Genomic DNA, 21688 nt, shown 5'->3' on the forward strand with positions numbered 1-21688 from the left:
GCACATGTGCCCAGTGTGAGTTTCAATCTGTCAGGTCCCGGACTGTAACTGTGATTGACTACATGGGAGTCCAGCACCTTAACTCCTAAGCTACCTGCTGGCCCCTAGGTTTGCTTTTTAAATTTTTTCTGTAAGTAGATGGTTCATCTTTTTATGTAGATTTTACAGAGTTGTCAGGGAAGTCATGGTGTATTTTTCTATGTGACCCACAAGTATCCTGAAGGTGGGCGTAGTTTCTTATATTCCTTAAGTCTCCTGTGTGCCCAACATATAGGCACTTTTTTCCCAACAGCTTTATTTGCTAAAATTTACATACCATAAAATTCACCTGTCTTAAGTGTACAGTTCTGTGATTTGTTAAATGTACAGAGTTGTGCAGTTTTTTCTTTTTTTTTAACCACAATCTTGTTTTAGAAATCACCATCAAGCCCCCACAGATCATCCAGGCCCCTAGTGAATCGCTGTCTCTACCCCCATCCCCTGGGTAGTCTGTTCTGCTATCTGTAGAGGTTTGTCTTTTCTAGACCTGTCATAGAAATGATTCATAAAACATGTGGTTTTTGGCATTTGATTTCTTTCACTTAACAATGTTTTTGAGACTCATCTATGTTCTAGCATGTTTCATTAGTTTATTCTTTTTTTATTGCTGAATAGTATTATTCAGCAATAAAAACTCCCCCCCCCCCGCCCCGAGGCCTAGTTATGTGTGTGTATGAAATTTTTTCCTAGATTGCAGAACACTTTAGTAGGGGTCTTAGTCTTACCCCATTGAGACTATGGATAAAACTCAGGAATTTTTAGACTTGGTTGGGGGGAAGGGATAAATCACTTTTTAAAAAAATATTTATTTAATTTTATTATTATTACTGTTATTAATTATGTATTTTTTAAAATAATTTTTATTTTATATATCTATTTATTTATTTCAATTTGACCAGAGAGGCACAGAGAGAAAGAGAGAGAAAGCGAGAAAGCAAGCCGCCAGGTCCAGGACCTGAACCACGGTCGGCCATGTGGAAGTCCAGCACCCTTAACCACCACGCCACCTGCCAGCCCCCACGTAATGTATTTTTAAGATTGCATAGGGCACATGCATTTAGCAGAGAAAGAGGGGTAAGGGAGAAAACAAGCTGCCAGGTCCAGGACTCAAACTGTGGTAGACCATGTGGGAGTCCAGCGCCTTAACCACCACACCACTACCTGCTGGTCCCCACTGTATTTTTTAACTCTACTGAAAATGAACATTTCTCCTACTATAGAGAACAAATCAAAGAGGGACTGGCAGGTGGCATGGCGGTTAAGGTGCAAGACTCCCATATGGCCAACCGCAGTTCGAGTCCCGGACCTGGCAGCTTGCTATCTCTCTCTCCCCCTGCCCCCAACTCTGGTCAAATGAAAATAAATAAATAAACTTAAATAAAATAATTCTTTAAAAAATTCTTTTAAATAAAGAAAACAAATCAGTGACATGTTAACAGCACTTAAAGTTGCTGACCAATAAAAATCAGTTATTCTCATGTAGCGTTATAGTTGTTGAATATATTGTGATTTGTTTTGCTCATTACTATTTAAAATGATAGTTATTATTAGACCTGTGATAAGATCTTCTTATTGAATCAATAGAGAAGCACATGTATCACAATTTTTTATGAATAGTTTGATAACTGAATTTTAGTGTAGTTTTTGTCTTTTTAGTAATTTTGAGTATTTTATTTTAGTGAGGTAAAACATTTCTGATATCGAATTTAAATACGTAGGGACCCACGGCATACATGGGTAATTCTTCTTCTATGTTCATCTCAGACATTAGCAAGCTTATGTTCTGAATATTCTTGTTTTTTCCCCACAGTGCAGTTTTTTCCCTCCACTCTTCTCTTTCCTCTTTTTTTATCTTTTTTTTTTTTTTCTCCATAGGACTCACATGCTTGCAGGAGAGAGACAGAGAGAGGGAACGTGAGAAATCATCCTCTGGGGGGGTAGCCATGGGCTTTTGGGCATGTAAGCACATGCACCTGGTGTTGAGTTTTAAGCCATGTGGTCCAGGACTTGAGTTGCAGTCAGCCATGTCAGAGTTCAGCAGTGTAACCACACACCTTCTGCTATAGGGCATGTGCACTTACTGGAGAGACAGAAAGAACGTGATAAATCACCTTGCAGGAGGGATGACCATGCTACAATCCCTTCTCCATTCTCCTCTTGGGATTTTGGGCACACATGCATATGTGCCCGACATGAATTTCAAGCCTCCAACATGAATTTCAAGCCTCCAAGTCTGGGACTCAAACCACTGTCAACTATGTGACAGCCAAGTACCTTAATCACTATGCCCTCTGCTGCCCTCCCCCCCATTCGATATTAAAAGTATAAGAGGGCACAGCAAAACGTGAAAACCAGGACACATATCTGTGGCTGAACAGTAGCAAATACTGGTTCTAAAATGTTTTTAGAGTTAATATCAGTATTCTTGCTTAACTGTCACATAGGCTCTTGATAAACACTGTTCTCTTTTTAACAGAAATCATGTTGTCGATGTCAGTGTTGCGGTCAGTACTCCTGCAGGACTCATCACACCTATTGTGTTTAATGCACATATAAAAGGGCTGGAAACCATTGCTAATGATGTTGTTTCTTTAGCAACCAAAGCGAGAGAGGGGAAACTGCAGCCACATGAGTTCCAGGTAAGGTATTATTTATACCTTCTGAATTTTAAGGATATGTTTAAGGTTAACATAATGCTTTTATTCCATTTTCTACCTTTTGAATCTGCCACATATTTGTTACTGACGAAGATTTTGAAAATAAAGAAAAACTGAGTCTCATATCAAAAGCTGAGTATAAGATATTTTCCAACTGTGTGCAAAAGTTAATGCAACTTTTTTTTTAAGGATTATTTTATTTAACTTTCTTTATTTATTTAAATGTTATTTAACTTAGCTATTTATTTTTATAAATTTGGCCAGAGAGAGACAGAGTGAGTGAGAGGGAGAGAGAGGGGGAAAGTGAGAAAGCAAGCTGCTAGGTCCAGGACTTGAACCGTGGTAGGCCATGTGGGAGTCCAGTGCCCTTAACCACCAAGCCACCTGCCAGCCCCACAACTTGGTTTCGAGTCCCAGACCTCGTGGCTTGCTTTCTCACTTTCCCCCTCTCTCTCCCTCTCACTCACTCTGTCTCTCTCTGGCCAAATTTATAAAAATAAATAGCTAAGTTAAATAACATTTAAATAAATAAAAGTTAAATAAAACTCTTTCTCTAAAGACTTATTTTATTTATTATTATTATTTTGCTATCGGGCACATTTGCTCACCAGAGCTGGGGGTGGAGGGCAAGCCACCAAGTCTAGACAAGAACCACAGTCAGTCATGTGGGAGTCCAGTGCCACACCACACCACCTGCTGGCCCTATAACTGACGTGTTTTCATATTGTAATAGTTGTGTACTTTTGGTAATGGGTGCTCTATTCAAGCCTTTCTTAAAATTATTTTAAGGTCTTTTCACAGAATATTTTTAGTTTTCTGATTAAGGTTGATGAACAATATGATTTTTTTTAAATCTTTTTTTCTCTAGGGTGGCACTTTTACAATCTCCAATTTAGGGATGTTTGGAATTAAGAATTTTTCTGCTATTATTAACCCACCCCAAGCATGTATTTTGGCAATTGGTGCTTCAGAGGATAAACTGGTTCCAGCAGATAATGAAAAAGGGTAAGAGAAAAGGAGAAGGAGCTATAACCTCATGTTCAGTGTATTCTGTTGTTTTTTTTTGAGTCTCAAGTTTATAGTCATTGGCATGGTATATTGGAGCTTCAGATAAGTCCAATATAAATGTGCAATAAAATTGCTCAGGGCAGCAGCTTCTCTTATTTTACTAAATGCAGTTTGCCCTATTTGAGATGGAAAGCCTGATTTACTCTAGGTGAGGGGTCAGCACACTTTCTTCAAGAGTTAGGTAGTAAACATGTTGGGCTTTCTGGACCATATGGCCCATCTGCCAGTACAGTGTGAAAGCAGGCATAAACAGTACAGAAATGAGTCCTAGTCAAATTTTAGTAGAGAGCAGGATTTAGCCCAGGGGTTGTCGTTGGCTGATCAGGTTCCAGGTATCCATTTGATCTATTTCTTCGTGCTATTAATTTGAGCTAAAAGTATAAAAGACATGAAGAGTAAGTGGAGAATATTACCTAGTAGGGATATAGGAGTTAGATCTGGGGTGGTTACTGGCTAACATTCACTGGTTGCTTTCAGAATGACTAATGGAGTTTTTATCTTTTTCTAGGTTTGATGTGGCTAGCATGATGTCTGTTACACTCAGTTGTGATCATCGAGTTGTGGATGGAGCAGTTGGAGCCCAGTGTCTTGCTGAGTTTAGAAAGTACCTTGAAAAGCCTATTACCATGTTGTTATAATTATCCCAAGAATTTCTAGACTTTCCCCAGTCACATCACATTATTCATTCTTATCAGTATATTTATATGTTATTAAACAGGTGGTTCTTTTTATTTTAAACTTAACCAGTATTTTTTTTTTTATTGAGTCTGTCCAGATAAGTTATTTGCAATGGGCATTACTGATATTTTTAATGCCAATTATACCCAAATATTGTGCACATTTAATAATTAAACACCAGATTTTAAGCTGTGTACTCCTAGTCCAGGAATGTGTAGCTTGGCCCTTTGGTGATAAGTACTTCCCGCACGTGATGCAGGAGAGGCAGAATTGTGATTCCTGAGAGACAGGTACATACAAGTAAACTGGATAAAACCTCGAAGTCCTGAAATTTATTGTCTAAAATGTTGTACTTAGATATGAAGGATAAAGAAGTTAGAGAAATTAGTTACCTTGGGGCAAGGGATTGAACCAAAGCTTAATTTGAGTATTTATCTCTGGTTTAAAATTTTCTATTACATAACCTTGATTTATCATGGATGGGAAATATAGAAAACTTCAAGGAAAATAAATGTTAAGTCAGCATTTTCTTAGACCTCTTTAACCAACTTCTGTTTATTTCTCTGTGAATCCCTAAGCGGTTGCTTTCCCCTCTTGAGATAAAAATATAAATATAAACCAGCTACTTAACATAGATGAGAATTTGTGTGGGTATTTAAACAATTTAAATTGTGTAAATCTGAGAATTTCTAGTTACTTCCAAATAAAAGAACATGCTTATAGAATTTAATAGAAGTTATGAAAAGCATTTTCCCTCTAAGATTAACTGGTAGTTAATTGTAAATGAACTTATCAGAATTTATAATTCTGGAAAACTCTTTACCAGGCAACTGTGGAGTATATATAGAGTTATTGTACATATGTAAAATATGGTTACTAGAGTTGGTTATGTGCCAAAGTCCACTTATCACCAAGGCCTGTCTGAAAAGAAGGTGGGGAGGGAAACATTGGTAAACAGTTTGGAGTACTAAAAAACGATACACAAGGGGCCAGCAAGTGGCATGGTGGTTAAGGCCCTGGATACTCCCACATGGCCAACCACAGTTCAAGTCCCAGACTTGGTGGCTTGCCTTTTCAGTTTCCCTCCCCCTCTCTCTGTCTCTCTCTCTCTGTCTGGTCAAATTAAAATATATGAATGAATAAATAAAATTAAATAAGTCTTAAAAAAATGATACCCAAAACAAAATGGTAATTTCCATGTGGACAGAGTAAAAAAAAGTTAAAATGTGTATTAAAAAATGTGCTCCAGGCCGGCAGGTGGTATGGAAGTTAAGGCACTAGATCACACATGACTAGCTTTTTGGTTTGAATCCTGGACCTGGGGGCTTGAGAATCATACCAGGCACATGGGCACATGTGCATGCATACCCAAAATCCTTAGGGGAGAGTTAGAAGAGAAGGGATTACACCCCGACCCCCAGGGTCCCTCTCTTTTGGCGAGTACACATGCCATATAGCAAAAACTAAAAAACAAAAATGTGTTCTGTATCTTTCTACCCTAGTGTTGTTTCGTGAGATACACTCTAAAATCCTGTTGAAGAAAGAAAATTAGGTCACCACTTTATCAGCTTAAATACTTTTTTCAGTTTTGTTACATTTTGCCTTTCTTTTTTCGGGGAAGGAGATGATATTCAGGGTAAGAAAAATGAATTGGGAACATCACCACAACTCTGGACTTTGTTTGAATTATGTTTTAATAAATGTTTGGAATTATTTATGACTAAAATCTGACATTGCTTCCTTGTATATGTAGTAAGTGGTGCTGTCCCCTGAAATTTGCTTTAAGTGTTTCAGTGTTGAATCTGCTTCTAAATGTCCATTACTACATGGTACGTAAGTGACTATATGGTCCACATTCACCTTGCTGTGTTATGAAAACAATTCAGTATATTAATGTGACTTTTCAGTAATTAGTAATGTTAGTTTGAGCTGAAGATAATGGAAAAGGAACAAGCTTATCACAAGGGACCATCATTAGCATGAGCCAAATCTGGTTCAAAAACATGACAATTCAAAGATAATTCAGTCTTTGCTAATGCTGATGGTTCTGCCGGTACCTTGAAAGAGAAATAAAAACAGTTGCCTTCTAATAAAAATTGTCCTGAGTTAAAAATTTAGCTATAATCTAAATCTGGCTTTAGTTTATTTCTCTTAGCAGAACTGAAAGAAAAAGTTAGAAACAGTGTTTTTAGTTCAATATTGTTTTAAAATTAAACTGTTATGTTTTCAATATGTCTGGTCTAATTTTTGATCTAATGGTAATTATTTTTCACATTAAATAAGACACAAAGACAGTTACATATGTATAAGCTTAGAAAGAGATAAATTTTAAGTTTGTATAATTTTAAAATAAGGACTGAGTTTAGGGGGATATAATCTAACACTTACTGAAGTACCCAGTGAATGTTGGGGGTGTGGCACTTATTACCAAGATGGAAAGGGTGGTCTGCTCCTCTTAAATGCTTTAGTCCAGGGACCAGCAGGTGGCATAATGGTTATGTTGCTGGACTCCCACATAGTTGACTGTGGTTCAAGTCCTACACCCAGCAGCTTAAAACTCACACTGTGTGTGTGTGTGTGTGTGTGTGCACGCGTGCCCAAAATCCCAAGAGAAGAATGGAGGAGAATGACTTGCGGTGTGGCCATCCCACTGGGGGATGATTTCTGGCTTTCTGTCTCTGTTTCTCGGGTGCGTGCACACTCTACAACAAAAATCTCTCTCCCCCCCCAAAAATGTTTTTGTCCAATTCAGAAGTTTGTGAGTGTGAAGTCGAGTATCCCAAGGCATGGTGTACCAAAGGAGTTAACCAACATGTGAGAAATAACAGGAATATATTACAAGGAATAGTCATCACCTAGTAATATACAAGTTCTGAAATACATGAGGAAACCATAATTACTACTGAAAAGTGATCTAAAATTAAGTTTGTAGAAAAATTTGGTCTCTAAATAAATAGTTAATTTCCACCTCAAATCATTTCTAATTTGAGAAAAATATGTTGGTAAGAGTAAAATTTAAATCAGAATATAGTTCACTATTAGTTAATAACTTTCCTGAGCAATGTTTTGCTTTTTGTAGCAAGGGAGATTTAAGAGAGATTTTTATTAATATAAAATATATTGAATAAGAGAATATCTTGGAAATAACAAGAATGTAAGTTTACCACTTTAACATTAAGTATATAGATCTTGATTTGCATTTCATTAATGAATACACAAAAATATAGATACTGACGTTAGTAGCACCTAAGTGCAAAGTGCAAGAGTAGAGATAGGATCATTTTTATGTAGTTAGGTAGGGGGAATTTCTAGGAAATGTTTTGGCCGTCATTTTGTAGAAGAAAAGATGGTGAATGCATTCCAAGTTTTTTGAAGGGTGAGAATATAAGTTTAATTTTAGGGCATTATACAGTTTCATAAAATTTTTAGAAGATCAGTTACCCTATTGCTAGTAGAATTCAAATACAGGCCAGGCTTAAAAAAATTATTCGCTCATTTTAAGTATGTCACATATCAACTATTCCTATTATGTATACATTATTATTAAGTTTAAAAGATTTTTTTTTTGGGGGGGGGAGAGGTTTTCGCTATAGGGCGTGTGCGCTCGCCATACAGAGACATAGAGACAGAAAGCGAGAAATCACCCCCCAGGGGGGATGGTCACACCACAATCCCTTCTCTTCCATTCTCCTCTTGGGATCTTGGGCACGTGCACATACACACGCCTGGCGTGAGTTTTAAGCCACCGAGTCCGGGACGCAAACCACGGTCGACTATGTGGGAGTCCAGCGACATAGCCATTACGCTAACTGCTGGTTCCCAAGTTTAACAGTTTTAAAATTAGTAAGAACTTTATGGACCTAATGTTGAACTACATACTAGTAATTACAAGGAAGCTGTTTTGCCTATAAAAGATGATTAAGGGATATTTAAAAGTTTGATGTTCAAGAGCAGGTAAGTGGTGTGGTGGTTAAGGTGCTGGACTCCCACATGGCTAACCATGGTTCAAATCCTGGACTGGGTGGCTTAAAAGTCATGCCGGGTGCATGTATGTGCATGCCCAAAATCCCAGGAGGAGAACTCAAGGAATTACAGCATGGCCATACGCCCTGTGGGGTGATTTCTCACCTCTCTCTATAGTAAGTGCATGTACCCTATGGCAAAAATTTCTCTAAAAAGAAAAAGAAAAAATTTACTAGAGATGAAAAAAAAATTATTTAACCAGTACACCAGCCAGTGGTGTAGTGGTTGAGGCAGCTGAATTCCACTTGATGACTGCAGTTCGAGTCCTGGACCTGGCAGCTTGAAAAAAATGCCAGGAGCATGTATGTAGATGCTCAAAATCCCAAGAGAATGGAGGAGGGATTGTAGTATGACTGTCCTCCTTGAGGGGCAGTTTCTCACCCCTCCATCCTGTCTCCAGTGAGCGCATGCACCTGAAAGCAAAAACTTAAAAATGTTTACACCAGTATGCTAAGAGTTCTGACGTGTTACAGTCACAGTTTCCCCAAATGATATATTTGAAACAACACATCATGGTAATACTATTTTTAAGTTTCTAATCAATGCCAAATTTATTTGAGGAGAAAGAGAAAACATCATTCTATCAAAAGGAACTTTTTGACAATGTGTAGTGTTTAGATAAATCACAACACTTTTACCCACAATGAAGGTCCTATAAGTCACATGACCTTAGCCCTGAAAACCCAAAATATGATGGTTTTGTTTCATACCAATGGCATTGTGATGATTAATGTAGATTTCTCTTTGATAAATTTTGCTGTAGTCTTTTCAGTATCAACAGTTTCTGGAAGATTCAGATGTAATCTGTACTTCTCAGAGACCTCAATCAATAAATCATCCTAAGAACAGTAAACCAAGAGAGACTTTTAAAAATAGAAAATAATTTCCTGTTTAAAATTTGTTTATTGTTCTCAGTTATTTAATCCCTTCCCATAAAAGGATCCCACATATAGCCATGTGATTTGCAATAAAATTAACTGCTGCAAATCTCTGAATTTTGAGGTGGTTATTACTCCTCAATACATCAAATGTTCACTGACACAATACCAGAAGGAAGGTATTGCTGTCCTAAATTATGTGACACTGACTTTAGGCCTAGCCAGCAAACAGCAGACACATGGGAGCTGGGGAAAACGGTGACTCATGTTTCAGTGAAACTATCACGATAATTTGGAAGACAAATAATGAACCTAGTTAATTTGTGGCTTTGGATACAAAGTGGAAAAACAAAATGTTGGCAGCATGTGTTGGCTCCATTGGCTACACTTACCAAAGTATAAGAAGATGAGTTTAAAAAAGAACTGCCCAGTTCATAAATAGAATTGAAAGAGAGTAGTGCTCCAAAATTCTACGATTTTTTTTTTGTTTTTGGTATAGGGCTCATGCGCTCGCCAGAAAGACAGAGAGAGACAGAGAAACAGAAAGCAAGAAGTCACTCCCTCAAGAGGGATGGCCATGCCGCAATCCCTTCTCCATTCTCCTTTCAGGATCTTGGGCATGCACACACACACCCGGAGTGAGTGGAAGCCACCGGGTCCAGGACTCAAACCGCGGTCAACCACATGTCCAGCAACATAGCCATTATGCTAACTGCTAGTCCCCAAAATTCTAAGATTTGATGGCTGGAAAACAGAACATTATATTCAACCAATAAAGGATAAAATAAAAATAGTTGATCAAGGACTAATTAAAACAATCTAGAGACAAAGACTGAATGACAGGTTTTTATGCCTTTTGTTAAAATCTCGGAATAGAGGGGCTTGCATGGAACGGTGGTTAAGGGCACTGGACTCCCACATGGCTGACTACGGTTTGAGTCCCAGACCTGGTGGCTTGCTTTCTCACTTTCCCTCTCTGGTTAAATTAAAATAAATAAATAATGAAGTTAATAGAATAACTCTTTGAGGAAAACAAAACAAAACAAAACAAAAACGAAACCTCTGAATAGAGGCCAGCAGTTGGTGTGAAAGTTAAGGTAGCTAGATCCTACATGGCTGGCTGTGCAGTCAAGCTCTGGACCAAACACACTAGGGTGTGTGTGTGTGCATGCACGGTCCAGTCATTTCTATTTTTCTTCTGCTTTGAAAATAGCATGTAACAGATGGGAATGGCTTCTTCACTTGAATCTTGAAATGGGCAAGACTGGTGGAATCTGAGCTAATTATTGTAAGCCCCTGAAATTTCAGAGTTCATTATGATGGCATAATGAAGTAAATGCTGACTGATACAGATTTACCGTATTATTTATTCAACTTACCTCAGAAACCCTAAGGTCACAGAGGGAGATTGAATTAATACCAGGTAATTCAACTTTCAGTTCAATTTTTAGAGGTTTCTCATTCTGATCATTTATAATTTTTAATTCATTGGCTGGTATCTTCATATCCACCTGGATTTCAGCACTGGAAATCTCTTCTATCAGACAATTTCCTTTGCCTGAAGCTTGGGTTTTTGGTAGTAACAGCTGAGGAAAGTGATCTGAATTGCTCGCAGTACTGTTTATCTGTTCAAGAGTGAGTTCTTTATAACATAATAAAGGGGATGTAAAATTTAAAAATCAACAACAAAGTACTATCAGCTATATTGATTTTATATACACAGATATGCAAACATCTTAAATTGGTTTAATTTTCCATTTACATTAATCAACTTACCCTTTCTCATTTTCTCACTTAAATTTGTGGGATCAGTTTGGATTCGCATCAGATTTTGTTTCATTCTTTGAATGCTTCCTTTTATTCTAAATTTGGTAATATGATAAGAGTGTGAGAGAGTAAACTGCAGTTGTTCCTCAATACACTTCATGGCCATCCGTATTAACTGATCTTTTTTCACTTGGTCCTTTTCTGCTGCCTGAACAACATCAGGATTGTAGGCAACACTGATGACTGTGTAAGCATCTGTGTGTAATTCAGAGTAGGAAATGAAAACAATTTGTTTCACTAATAATTGTTAGAGAAGCTGTATAATTGCATAATTGTTACCATATTCCTGAAAAAGCTACAAGCTATAACTTCTATTCCTATGTTTTTCAGAAGTAATCACAATGGTACAAAATTCTAGTTAGGGCATTTCTTGGCATTTTTATATAGGTTAAAAACAGTTCACATTAGAGAAAGTAAACAGTATTAAGTTTGCATAAAGTACACTAATTTGTCATTAATTGTATTATCAGCAAAATATTTTATTTGAAATGTTTATTAACGAGTAAAATCCAGCCCATGTGCATTCTCAATGATATTTAAATGTGCTTTCTCTCCCTCAGTTCTTTGTACCTGATGTCTCAAATATATCTTCTGCTCTGCCAACACTGAGAGGTACTGGATAAGTAGATGATTGGGGAGGTGGGATCCTCTTCCACTGACATAAGTTGATATAAAGTATTTTTTCCATTGGTTTCTAGAAAGCAAATATTTTTTAAAAAGATTTTTTTTCCATGCACTTACCAGAGAGAGAAAGAGAGAGAGAGAAAGTGAAATAACTCCCTATGGAGGATGGCCACACTAAAATCCCTTCTCTTCCATTGTCCTTTTGGCATTTTGGACACCCATGCACACACACATGGCATGTTTTTCAGGATGCCAGATCCGGGACTTGAACTGTGGAGTGGCCTCAGATACAGAGCCTTAATCATCACACCTCCTGCTGACCCAAAAGTAAATAATTTTATACCTCAATACCTAGTTTTATAAAAAATCATTATCTTAAGACCAGCAGATGGCATAATGGTTATGTCACTGGACTTCCATGTAGTCAACTGTGGTTCAAATCCCAAACTCGGTGGCTTAAAAGTCACACTGGGCACATGTGTGTGCATGCCCAAAATTACGAGAGGAGAATGGAGGAGAAGGGATTGTGGCATGGCCATCCCTTCTAGGGAATGATTTCTCACTTTCTGTCTCTGTCTTTCTGGTGATCGTACATACCCTATAGTAAAAAATCTCTCTTAAAAACATGTAATGTCTTATCACAGAATTGAGAGAGGGAGAATTTTAGGTACTAGGTAAGTCATTCCATATATTAAAACTGATCAATTATATTCTCCCTCTCTTTTTTTTGGGGGGGGGAGGCAGAGGATGTGTATTCTAGCCAGAGAAAGGAAAAAGCACCTCTCAATAGGGTGTAGTCATGCTGCAATCTCTTCTCGTTTATTTCTTCACACTGTCAGGGTTTTGGGAATGCAAATACACATACCTGGTGTATTTTTCAAGCCACCTGGGCTGGGACTCAAATTGTAGTTGGCCAATACCATCTTTCAAAGCACATTTCACTTTCTATCAATATTTAGAGAGGCAGTTTTTCTCAAGTTTTCTTTTTTTAAAAAGCATTGTTTATTCAATTTTATTTATTCATTTATTTATTTTAATTTTGCCAGAGAGAGAAAGTGACAAAACAAGCCCCCAGGTCGGGGACTCAAACCATGGTTGGACATATGTGAGTGTCCAGCATCTTAACCACCACACCACTTGCTGGTCCCCTTTTCTTAAGTTTTCCTGTGTAATGGTAGCGATAGCTATGGATAACATATTCTCTGGTCATTTCAGATTCACTTCATTCAAGACCTCTTCATCACTGGCTCCAACACTACATACCAAGATCCTGGTCTGCAGACAGAGCTGTGGTTCTGGGGCAGCACAGAGCTCTTTTCCCTCTTTCAGCTGATGTTGAATGAACTTCTCATAGCGCTCAGGGTCACTTTCAGCCATATCGTCTAAGAGGTTCCAGAATTGAGTAATTTGGTTGAGCAGACCCTTTGAGGATATCTCCATGATTGCCAGTAAATAGGCCTCTTAAATCTGTGGAAAGACATGACTTAAAGGGGAAAAAAGTGTCTGTTTAACTACAGAATCCTTCCTCTTTTCAAAAAGAACTGGTCCAGGAATTGTTTTGGCAAAGTTAGCAGCTATTCTTACCAACTGTGTCACTGGCACCACTTCTCATCTTATTTTCTAATTACCTAGTATCCTTTCCTAAATTCTCAAGTTATTCTTACCTGGACCCTCACAAGCACTGAGGAAGCAGACACACCATTTTAAGTCTGTATTTCCTGATAATCTTGTTCTAACACTTGGTTTTAGCTGTAGATGCCTCCCTAGCTCTGAAACTGCAGGAAGTTGTGTCAAATGAGACTTCCTTAATCATTAATGTAGCTTCGTAGTTAAAAGCATGGCCTTTGAAGCCAGAATGATTGCAATCCCTCAGTAGCTTATTCCCTTTCTGTGGTACTTTTAGGCAATTAATGTGTACGTGTTATATAAAATCAGCTTGTTTTGCTCTGAAAAAGAGGAGAGGGAGACAGCGGTGTAGCAGTACAAGGCGACACTCCTGGGATGCCAATCCCACATGGGAAAGTCCCTGGGCCAAGTCTGGAGACCTCCCTGAGTACTCCAGCAAGTGTGTGCCCTTGAACTGGGGCTGTCTGAAGGCTAGAGGCAGATGCCAGAGGGGTGGATGCCAGGGTCAAGGTTCTGTTGGGAGTGTTTTCTTCCTGTCTCTATCTAGTTCACGAAAGAAAGAAACCGAGACTGTAATTCCTATCTCATAAGGTTATCATGAGGATTATGTAAATTAATACGAGGCTGGAACATCTAGTAAACGTTTTATGAGAGTAGTAATGTCCTCTCTCAGTCTTGAGATAACCCTGCTCGATCCCCTTTTCCATCCCGCAGCATCCTCAGAATGAGGAAAAGGGGAGGTTGAGATGCTTTGAACACTATATTTGGATTAAATTAAATGAAACTAAATTAGACTTAACCCACCTACTAAATTAAACTTTACTAACAATCATTGCAGACGTCTGCGAACCCACCTCTTCGCTCGGTCCCTTGATAAACCGCGACGCCTGTTACCAGGGTAACCAGGCTTGGTACAACATCTAATTGACTCCGGGAAGTTCCGGCAGAAAGATTCCTTACAATCAGTTCCGGAATCTCTCTTTTCTGGTCCGGGCTTGCGTTTTGGCCCGGCCTGACCCACTTTCTCCAGGAAAGCGCCTCTCTCTCTCCTGCACCCGTCGACCCCTGGCGGGTCCTAAAAACCCTCCGCGTGGGAGTCTCTGGAGCTCCCGTTGGTGGGAAAAAGTCCTCAGGAGCACGACTTCCGGCCCGAAAAGGAAGTCTCCTTCTTTTTCTCCCAGACCGCTTCCTTTCCCCCACCCCCGCCACGCGAGGCTGCGGCGCACGGTATGGGTGTGTTTGTGTGTGTTTGTGTGGGGAGGGCGTGTGGAGGGAAGGTTACCCGGAGCTCCAAGGCCGCTGGGGAGCAGGGATCCCGGTGACGAAGATGGGGGTATTTCCCCTGTTTTCCACTTGGAAACTTCAGACCTCCCTTCAGGCTCCCTAGACACTTCCTGGGGCCCAGCCGAAGGTTTTACCCACCCAAAACGTCCGCATTTTTGGGGGGAGTGAAACTCAACCCCTGCGGTCCATCCCAGCGGAGCGTGAGCAGGGAATGCCTGGGTCAACTGGGCCGTCGGGATTCCGCACCGGCGCCGCCTCCGGATTCAATCCAAAAGAGACATCTGTCTGTCTGTCTGGGCTGGGGGAAAGGCGTTTGTGGCCTGGGCCACAGTGAGGGCAGAATAACCGGTGGGAAGGCTGCGTTTTCACGAAGGACTCGGGTGAAGCTGCAGAGCTGCCTTTGAGCCCTGACTCGTTGGCTTCGTGGGTCGGAGGAGATCTTGTAATGGAGTGGTTCTTCGTCTCACACTAACAAGATGCCTGATTTCCTCAGGATCGAGGGGTGAGTGAGCATTGGGGTGGGTGCACAAAGCCCATGCTAGCAACACACGTGAATACCCTCGTCATCTCATAGTTGTTGGAGACATCTGTACAGAATAGGAAACAAAGTGCCTCTGAATGAGGAGTTAAGGATGTCTTTGTGTGTGATGTTTTCAGGTGTCATTCCTTACCCCTACCCCCCTTGACATGTGTGATTTGTGGTTCCTGACACACTCAAATCTCGTACTTGCTTTATTGCAAACTAATTTAAGGATCTGACATTTAATTTCATAAATTTAATTAGATTTAATTTCATAGGCATACCTCATTTGTCTTGGAGTTTGTGGCCTAGAACAAGTTATTGCCTTTAAGAGAACTTCATCTATAAATTAAAGATGAAGGTACTTGTGGTGTATAAAACATAGATTGTAAAGATTAAATAAAATAGTGCTCATGAAACCACTTAATTTTGTGCAGTCTTGTGCATTTTCAAATTTGTGTGGTGAAGGATTTTCCCCTTTTAATGGTAAAGGAAAAACTATCCCTCAGGATCTCTGACTTCCAGCTCAGTGATCTTTTTATTATCGCATGCTTTTTTATATAATTTAATAAAAGACAAGGTAATAAGATAAATTAAGTGTTGTTTATTGATTCATTTCAGATTGAAGAATGTCCCGGGTTCCATTGGGGAAAGTCCTCCTGAGGAATGTCATTCGGCACACAGATGCTCACAATAAGGTGGGAGGTACAACCCAGTCATTTCTCAACACTAAACATTATTTTGACCCAGTTGGAAGATACAAAGATGAATAAAAGAGATAATTACAGTAACATTAATATAAATGTTTCTATATAACAGAGACATTTACAAAGTAGTTTAGAACTCCTAGGAAGGAATACTGAAATCTGCCTTGGGGAATTGGAAAAGATTTCATAGAATGTGGGGTATTTGAGCCCAATGGTAAAATACTTGCTTGTGAGACAATCCCACTTGGGGAGGGAGCACTTTGGGGATTTAGAGGCTTCCCTAAGTACACAGAGCACCTGCTTGTCCATGACCTGGGACTGGTTAAAGGTGGAAGGGTGGGGTTGGAGGTGGATCGCAGCATCAAGGCCTTATTGGAGGCACACTTGCATGGTTTCTCCCCACTCCATTCACTCATGAGAAAAAGAAAGAAACTTTTAAAAAAGATTATTTTGGACAGAGAGAACATTATGTACTAATATATGGCAAAAAGACAGAACTTAAGGGGTTCTGTCCAGTTTCTGGACCCGCGATGGTAAAAGTGCCACAGTAGGCTTTTTCTGGTATTAGGGGGGCTGCCTCACAAATGGAGGTGGGCACTGCATGATTTGATTGAGTTCATTTCAATTCAGGCAAAGGAACTGCCAAAAGACTCCTATTGGTTGGCTCTCTGCCTTTTCATCCATGATATTTTTCTTCATATACCCTTTGTCCTGACTGGTTTGCTGAAATCTCAATTAAGAAGTTGACTTCTGCAGTGAATTCTGAAAATAACTGCTGACTTCTTTTTTTTTTGAGAGAGATTTTCACTATAGGGCGCGTGCACTCACCAGACAGACAGAGACAGACAGAGAGACAGAAAGCGAGAAATCACCCCCCCAGGGGGGATGGTCACACCGCAGTCCCTTCTCCTCCATTCTCCTCTCGGGATCTTGGGCACGCACACACACGCACCCGGCGTGAGTTTTAAACCACCGGGTCTGGGATGCGAACCGCGGTCGACTACGTGGGAGTCCAGCAACATAGCCATTACGCTAACTGCTGGTTCCCATAACTGCTGACTTCTTAAGGAAATCAGAATTATGTAGCAGAAGAATTTCAGACTTTGAAAGACCTTTCTTTTACACATTCTCTCATTTGGAGAAATGTAGTAATTGGATAGATCTCATCCATTTATAGCTAGGTTTTTTTTTTTTTTAATCTTTTTTCTATTTTTTTATTATTTATTTAGTTATTTAATTTTATTTATTCATTCATTGTTTTAATTTGACCAGAGAGAGACACACAGAGAGAGAGAGAAAGAATGGGTCCAGGACTTGAATTGTGGTTGGGCATGTGGGAGTGTCCAGCATCTTAATCACCATGCCACTTGCTGGTCCTGCTAAGTTTTTAAAACTAGACCCTTTGGTTTATGTTTAAACACTTTCTTTAGATGTCTGATGCTTTTACAGAGCTTGAATATAAAAATATACTTAAGTTTACTGCATTTATTAAGAAATATAGTTTTCTTTAACATTGGAATCACATTTTAATATTCAAATAACATAATAAGGTAAGGTATTAATAAATTTAAAAGCAAGTTACTCAAAAGTGATAGATTTTGAGAGAAGGAGAACAGAAGCTATAAATAACAAAAGCATTACAGAAAATGTGGGCTTACAATATATAAGCTCTAAATACCTGTTTAATGTTTAGGTTAAGTGGGAGTTTTCTTTTTTAAGAATTACTTATTTAATTTTATTTATTCATTCATTTATTGTAATTTGACTAAGGACAGACACAGAGAGAGGGAAAGCGAGAAAACAAACCAGTAGGTCTGGGACTTGAACCGTGGTCAGCCATATGGGAGTGTCCAGTGACTTAACCATGACACCACCTGCTGGTCCCTGGGACTTTTTTTTTCAAAGAATTATTTTATTTAACTTTGTTTATCTATCTATCTATTTATTTATTTTAATTTGACCAGAGAGGGACAGAGGAGGGAGAGAGAGGGAAAGTGAGAAAGCAAGCCACCAGGTCCGTGACTTGAACTGCAGTTCGCCATGTGGGAGTCCAGCGTCTTTAACCACCACGCCACTTGCTGGCTCCATGTGAGACTCTTAGGAAAAGAAATGTTATGGTCACCAGGTTGATACAGTCTTAGGGAAAGTGGCTAATATTCACTATTGGAATGCTCACATGCATGTCCTTTTGCCTGGGTGCCTCTCTTTTGTTTTAAACCCTTGAGTTACCTAATAAAGGATTGTGTGTTTCAAACCTGTTTTTATTGCTATTTCATTATGTATGCTTATGTCCAAAACATTTTTATAATGTCTGTAACTTACTAAAATAAAGTCAGTGTAAAATTTACTCATTCAGCAGATACTTCTATTTGAGCCCTATTGGCCAGCCATTATTTTAGACACAGCAGTGAGCAAAACAGACACACATTTTTGCCTTTATGGAACTTACTTACTCGTTTTTTTTTTTTAAAGAATTATTTTATTTAACTTTATTTATTTATTTTTCATTTGACCAGAGAGGGACAGAGTGAGAAAGAAAGGGAAAGTGGGGAAGCAAGGCACCAGGTCCAGGACTCAAACTGTGGTCGGCCATGTGGGAGTCCAGCACCCATAGCCACCATGCCACCTTCCGGCCCCTCATTTGTTGTTTTTAAAATCTAAAGGTTACCTAGTAAGAATTTACATTCTAGGGGTGATCAGTTAGCATTTAATCAGAATGGTCACCTCCTAAAGCAGCTATTATAAATACTTCAGAAGCTGTTCCTATTAGCCCTAAAGGCTTTATATAATGAATATTAGAGCTAGTTTCTTGTTGAAATTAGTGGCATTCAATATATGTGAACTGTCTAAAATATTTTGGGGCTGTTTGCCTCCCGTTATAAACAGAGTATAAGGTCTGGTAAACTTTACATCCTCTACCTTTCAGAATAACTCTTAGGGTTAAAGTCAGTTTGGAATTGATTTTGGAGTATTTTAGTTGCCTAATCCTGACTATAACTAAAAATTGTACCTTCAGGGTATTGTTACGTTGTTTAAAGAAAACTTTTTGTGGAAGGCGTGGTTAAAGTTTCTAGAAAGAGCACAGAACTAGGATTTTTCTGAGTATACCACATATATTATTTGAACTGTTTTTGTGCTGCTTGCTGATAATTTTGCCAATAAATATTTAGCTTCTTCAGTCAATTGTACTTCTGGTTTGAGCATAAATAGTACTTTTTTATCACCTGACTTTTAAATTGCGAATAAGGGTAACTTTTACTCAAATTGCCTATGTAATTGTATTAACCCACTCCTAGCAGTATAGTGAATTTAGATTTGAAAGTGTTAACTAAAACAAATAAAAATCTAACACAGATTTAGCAGAATTATGCAAGAGGAGTTAGAAAGGAAATGTTCTTTGGGTAATTGTAGTCTCCCTGTCAGACAGGCTACAGAAATTAGATTCTAACAACCATACTGTTTAGTTTCTTTTTTAATAATTATTTTATTTAATGTTATTTATTTATTTAAATTTGACCAGAGAGGGACAGAGTGAGAGAGAGACAGAGAGAGAAAGTGAGAAAGCAAGCCGCCAGGCCCAGGACTTGAACTGTGGTCGACCATGTGGGAGCCCAGCACCCAAAACCACCATGCTACCTGTTGGCCCCTTTAATTTGTTTTTCTTATTTTTTTTTTTTTTTTAGAGATTTTCACTGTAGGGAGCGTGCGCTCGCCAGACAGAGAGAGACATAGAGACAGAAAGCGAGAAATCACCCCCCAGGGGGGATGGTCACGCCGCAATCCCTTCTCCTCCATTCTCCTCTCGGGATCTTGGGCACGCACGCACATGCGCCCGGCGTGAGTTTTAAGCCACCGGGTCTGGGACACGAACCGCGGTCGACTACGTGGGAGTCCAGCGACATAGCCATTACGCTAACTGCTGGTTCCCACCTTTAATTTGTTTTTGACAAGAATTTGATTTGAAAATATACTTAGCCTAGAGAGTTTAAAGACCTGTCCTTAATGGTTTTTTGACTTTGGTAAAATCTCAGAGCTTTCGTTTCTTAGTAAAATGTACTGATGGTACCTGCTTTGTTTTCTTCATAGATTATTTAGGTTCAATTTAGATGATATACTTAAAATTGCATTTTATGTCCAGCCATGGAGGTGTCAAGGGTTTGGGCTTTCATTTGCTAGACTAGTGCTACATGGGAAGCCCAGTTTGGTTCTTGGACCAACCTAAATAGGCTGAATGCAGTGGATCACACCTGTCATCCTACTTAACGGGGAGACTGGGACAGGAGAATCATGGCATGATAAGATCCTGTCAGAAATCTCTCTCTCCCTTTCTTTCTCATTAAAAAGAAAATACTGTGTTTTAGAAATGTAGGATTATTGGGACCAGTAGGTGACATGAGGGTTAAGGCACTAGATCCCACATGGCCAGCTTCACAGTTTGAGTCCCAGATTGGTGATTTGAAAATCACTCTGGCTGCATGTGCATGCATGCCCAATGTCTCGAGAGTAGAATGGAGGAGAAGGGACTGTGATGTGACCATGCCCACTGGGGCTTTCTCATCTCCCTCCCCTCTGGTGAGCACAGGCACCCTAGAGCAAAAACTAAACAAAAAGACAAAGAAGTGTGGGATTATTCTTTGCTAATCACAGCATAAGGTGAATACATGTTTATATGCAGGTGTTAAAAAGTTCTGTCGCTGTTGAGACCAATAGAAAGCATGATAGTTAAGTTCCTGGATCCCACATATCTGACTCCCTGGTGCAATGCCTGGACCTGGTGATTTGAAAAACATGCTGGATGTGTGTATGCCTGCGCCAATCCCAAGACAAATGGAGAAGGGAGTGCAGCGTGGTCATCCCCCCAAAGGGTGATTTCTCAGTTTCTCTCTCTGTCCCTCTTAAGCAAGCACACACGCCCTATGGCAAAAATCTAAAATGTGAAAGTTCTATTGCTGCAGAATTCTGTGTATTTGAGTTTTACTGGGTCTAATTATTTAACCATTTTGAAAACTCAATTTATTTTCCAGATCATAGCCCCAGTTTATAACCTAATAATTAGACTGTTCTAAGTTACTTTTCTGTAATGTAAAATGTTATTTTTAGTAATTTATTTTATTTATTCTTTAAAAAATACAGATTCAAGAGGAATCAGACATGTGGAAAATAAGAGAACTGGAGAAACAGATGGAAGATGCTTACCGGGGGACAAAAAGAAAAATGTTACCTAGTAGTTCAAGGTAAAGTTACAGCTCTGTGAGCCAAGATAATTTTCATCTTTTTCAGAATCATCACCTTTTGTTTAAAACTTCTTTGGCATGTTACCGATAGGTAAATACAGTTCTGTTCATTTTAAAGTCTTTTATTTCGTCTTTCATAATCTTTATGCTGAGCATAAAGATAATGGCAATGATAGGTATGTCTCCACTCTCTTTGTATTGTTTTGCAATGGAAATTTTAAAAAATTTACAACCTTCTACAGTTGTAAATATTTAGGGTTCTGTGGATTTCAACGTTGTCTGATAGCTTTACTTCTGATTTTCTGTTGAGGGACCAGCAGATGGCTTAATGGTTATGGTGCTAGACTCCCACATAGTTAACCATGGTTCAAGTCCTGGACCTGGGGACTTCAAACTCACGCGGGGCACATGTGTGCATGCACAAAATTCTGAGATGAGAATGAAGGAGAATAGATCGCGGCATGGCCATCTACCCTGGGTTTTTTTTTTTTTTTTTTTTTTTTTTTTTTTTTTTTTTTCTTTT

General features: G+C 39.0%; 3 protein-coding genes across 8 annotated transcripts in view; 2 read left to right on the forward strand and 1 right to left on the reverse strand.

Moving 5' to 3' along the window:
- The window catches only part of DLAT (dihydrolipoamide S-acetyltransferase), a 36089-nt gene extending 31582 nt beyond the window's left edge, over positions 1–4507 (forward strand). Inside the window, exons 12-14 of the mRNA XM_006150989.3 lie at positions 2516–2678; positions 3565–3701; positions 4273–4507. Coding sequence (XP_006151051.1) covers positions 2516–2678; positions 3565–3701; positions 4273–4402 — 430 coding nt within the window. The 3' untranslated portion in view covers positions 4403–4507. The remainder of the gene's footprint in view (positions 1–2515; positions 2679–3564; positions 3702–4272) is intronic.
- Positions 4508–9087: 4580 nt separating this feature from the next.
- On the reverse strand, positions 9088–14369 carry PIH1D2 (PIH1 domain containing 2). Of its 4 annotated transcripts, none has more exons than XM_014588808.2 (6): positions 14275–14343; positions 13058–13277; positions 11741–11864; positions 11120–11365; positions 10723–10985; positions 9088–9304 (listed from the first exon to the last, which is right to left on the reverse strand). In XM_014588808.2, the coding sequence occupies exons 2-6, from the start codon at positions 13232–13234 to the stop codon at positions 9170–9172; spliced, it is 945 nt and encodes a 314-aa protein (XP_014444294.1). In that variant the 5' UTR covers positions 13235–13277; positions 14275–14343; the 3' UTR covers positions 9088–9169. The 4 variants fall into 4 exon arrangements, with proteins under 4 accessions (XP_014444294.1, XP_006151054.1, XP_006151053.1 ...); XM_006150992.3 differs by having other exon boundaries at positions 13058–13261; positions 14225–14313; XM_006150991.3 differs by having other exon boundaries at positions 13058–13261; positions 14248–14308.
- A 167-nt stretch (positions 14370–14536) lies between these two features.
- NKAPD1 (NKAP domain containing 1) overlaps positions 14537–21688 on the forward strand; it is an 11302-nt gene continuing 4150 nt past the window's right edge. For 2 of the 3 annotated variants that reach the window (XM_006150993.3, XM_027772879.1), the window contains exons 1-3: positions 14654–15206; positions 15846–15922; positions 21065–21165. In XM_006150993.3, coding sequence (XP_006151055.1) covers positions 15854–15922; positions 21065–21165 — 170 coding nt within the window. In that variant the 5' untranslated portion in view covers positions 14654–15206; positions 15846–15853. The other variant, XM_006150994.3, reaches the window with a different exon arrangement.

The sequence above is a fragment of the Tupaia chinensis genome, unplaced genomic scaffold (assembly GCF_000334495.1).
Source record: "Tupaia chinensis unplaced genomic scaffold, TupChi_1.0 Scaffold000311_2, whole genome shotgun sequence".
Classification (NCBI taxonomy): domain Eukaryota; kingdom Metazoa; phylum Chordata; class Mammalia; order Scandentia; family Tupaiidae; genus Tupaia; species Tupaia belangeri.

Coding starts and splice junctions, on each gene's coding strand:
- PIH1D2 (XM_014588808.2), bottom strand. CDS start 13,234: ATGGAGATATCCTCAAAGGGTCTGCTCAACCAAATTACTCAATTCTGG. Junction 10,986..11,119: donor AAGTGAGAAAATGAGAAAGG/GTAAGTTGATTA, acceptor TATGTTATAAAG/AACTCACTCTTGAACAGATA. Junction 9,305..10,722: donor GTGACCTTAGGGTTTCTGAG/GTAAGTTGAATA, acceptor TACTGTTCTTAG/GATGATTTATTGATTGAGGT.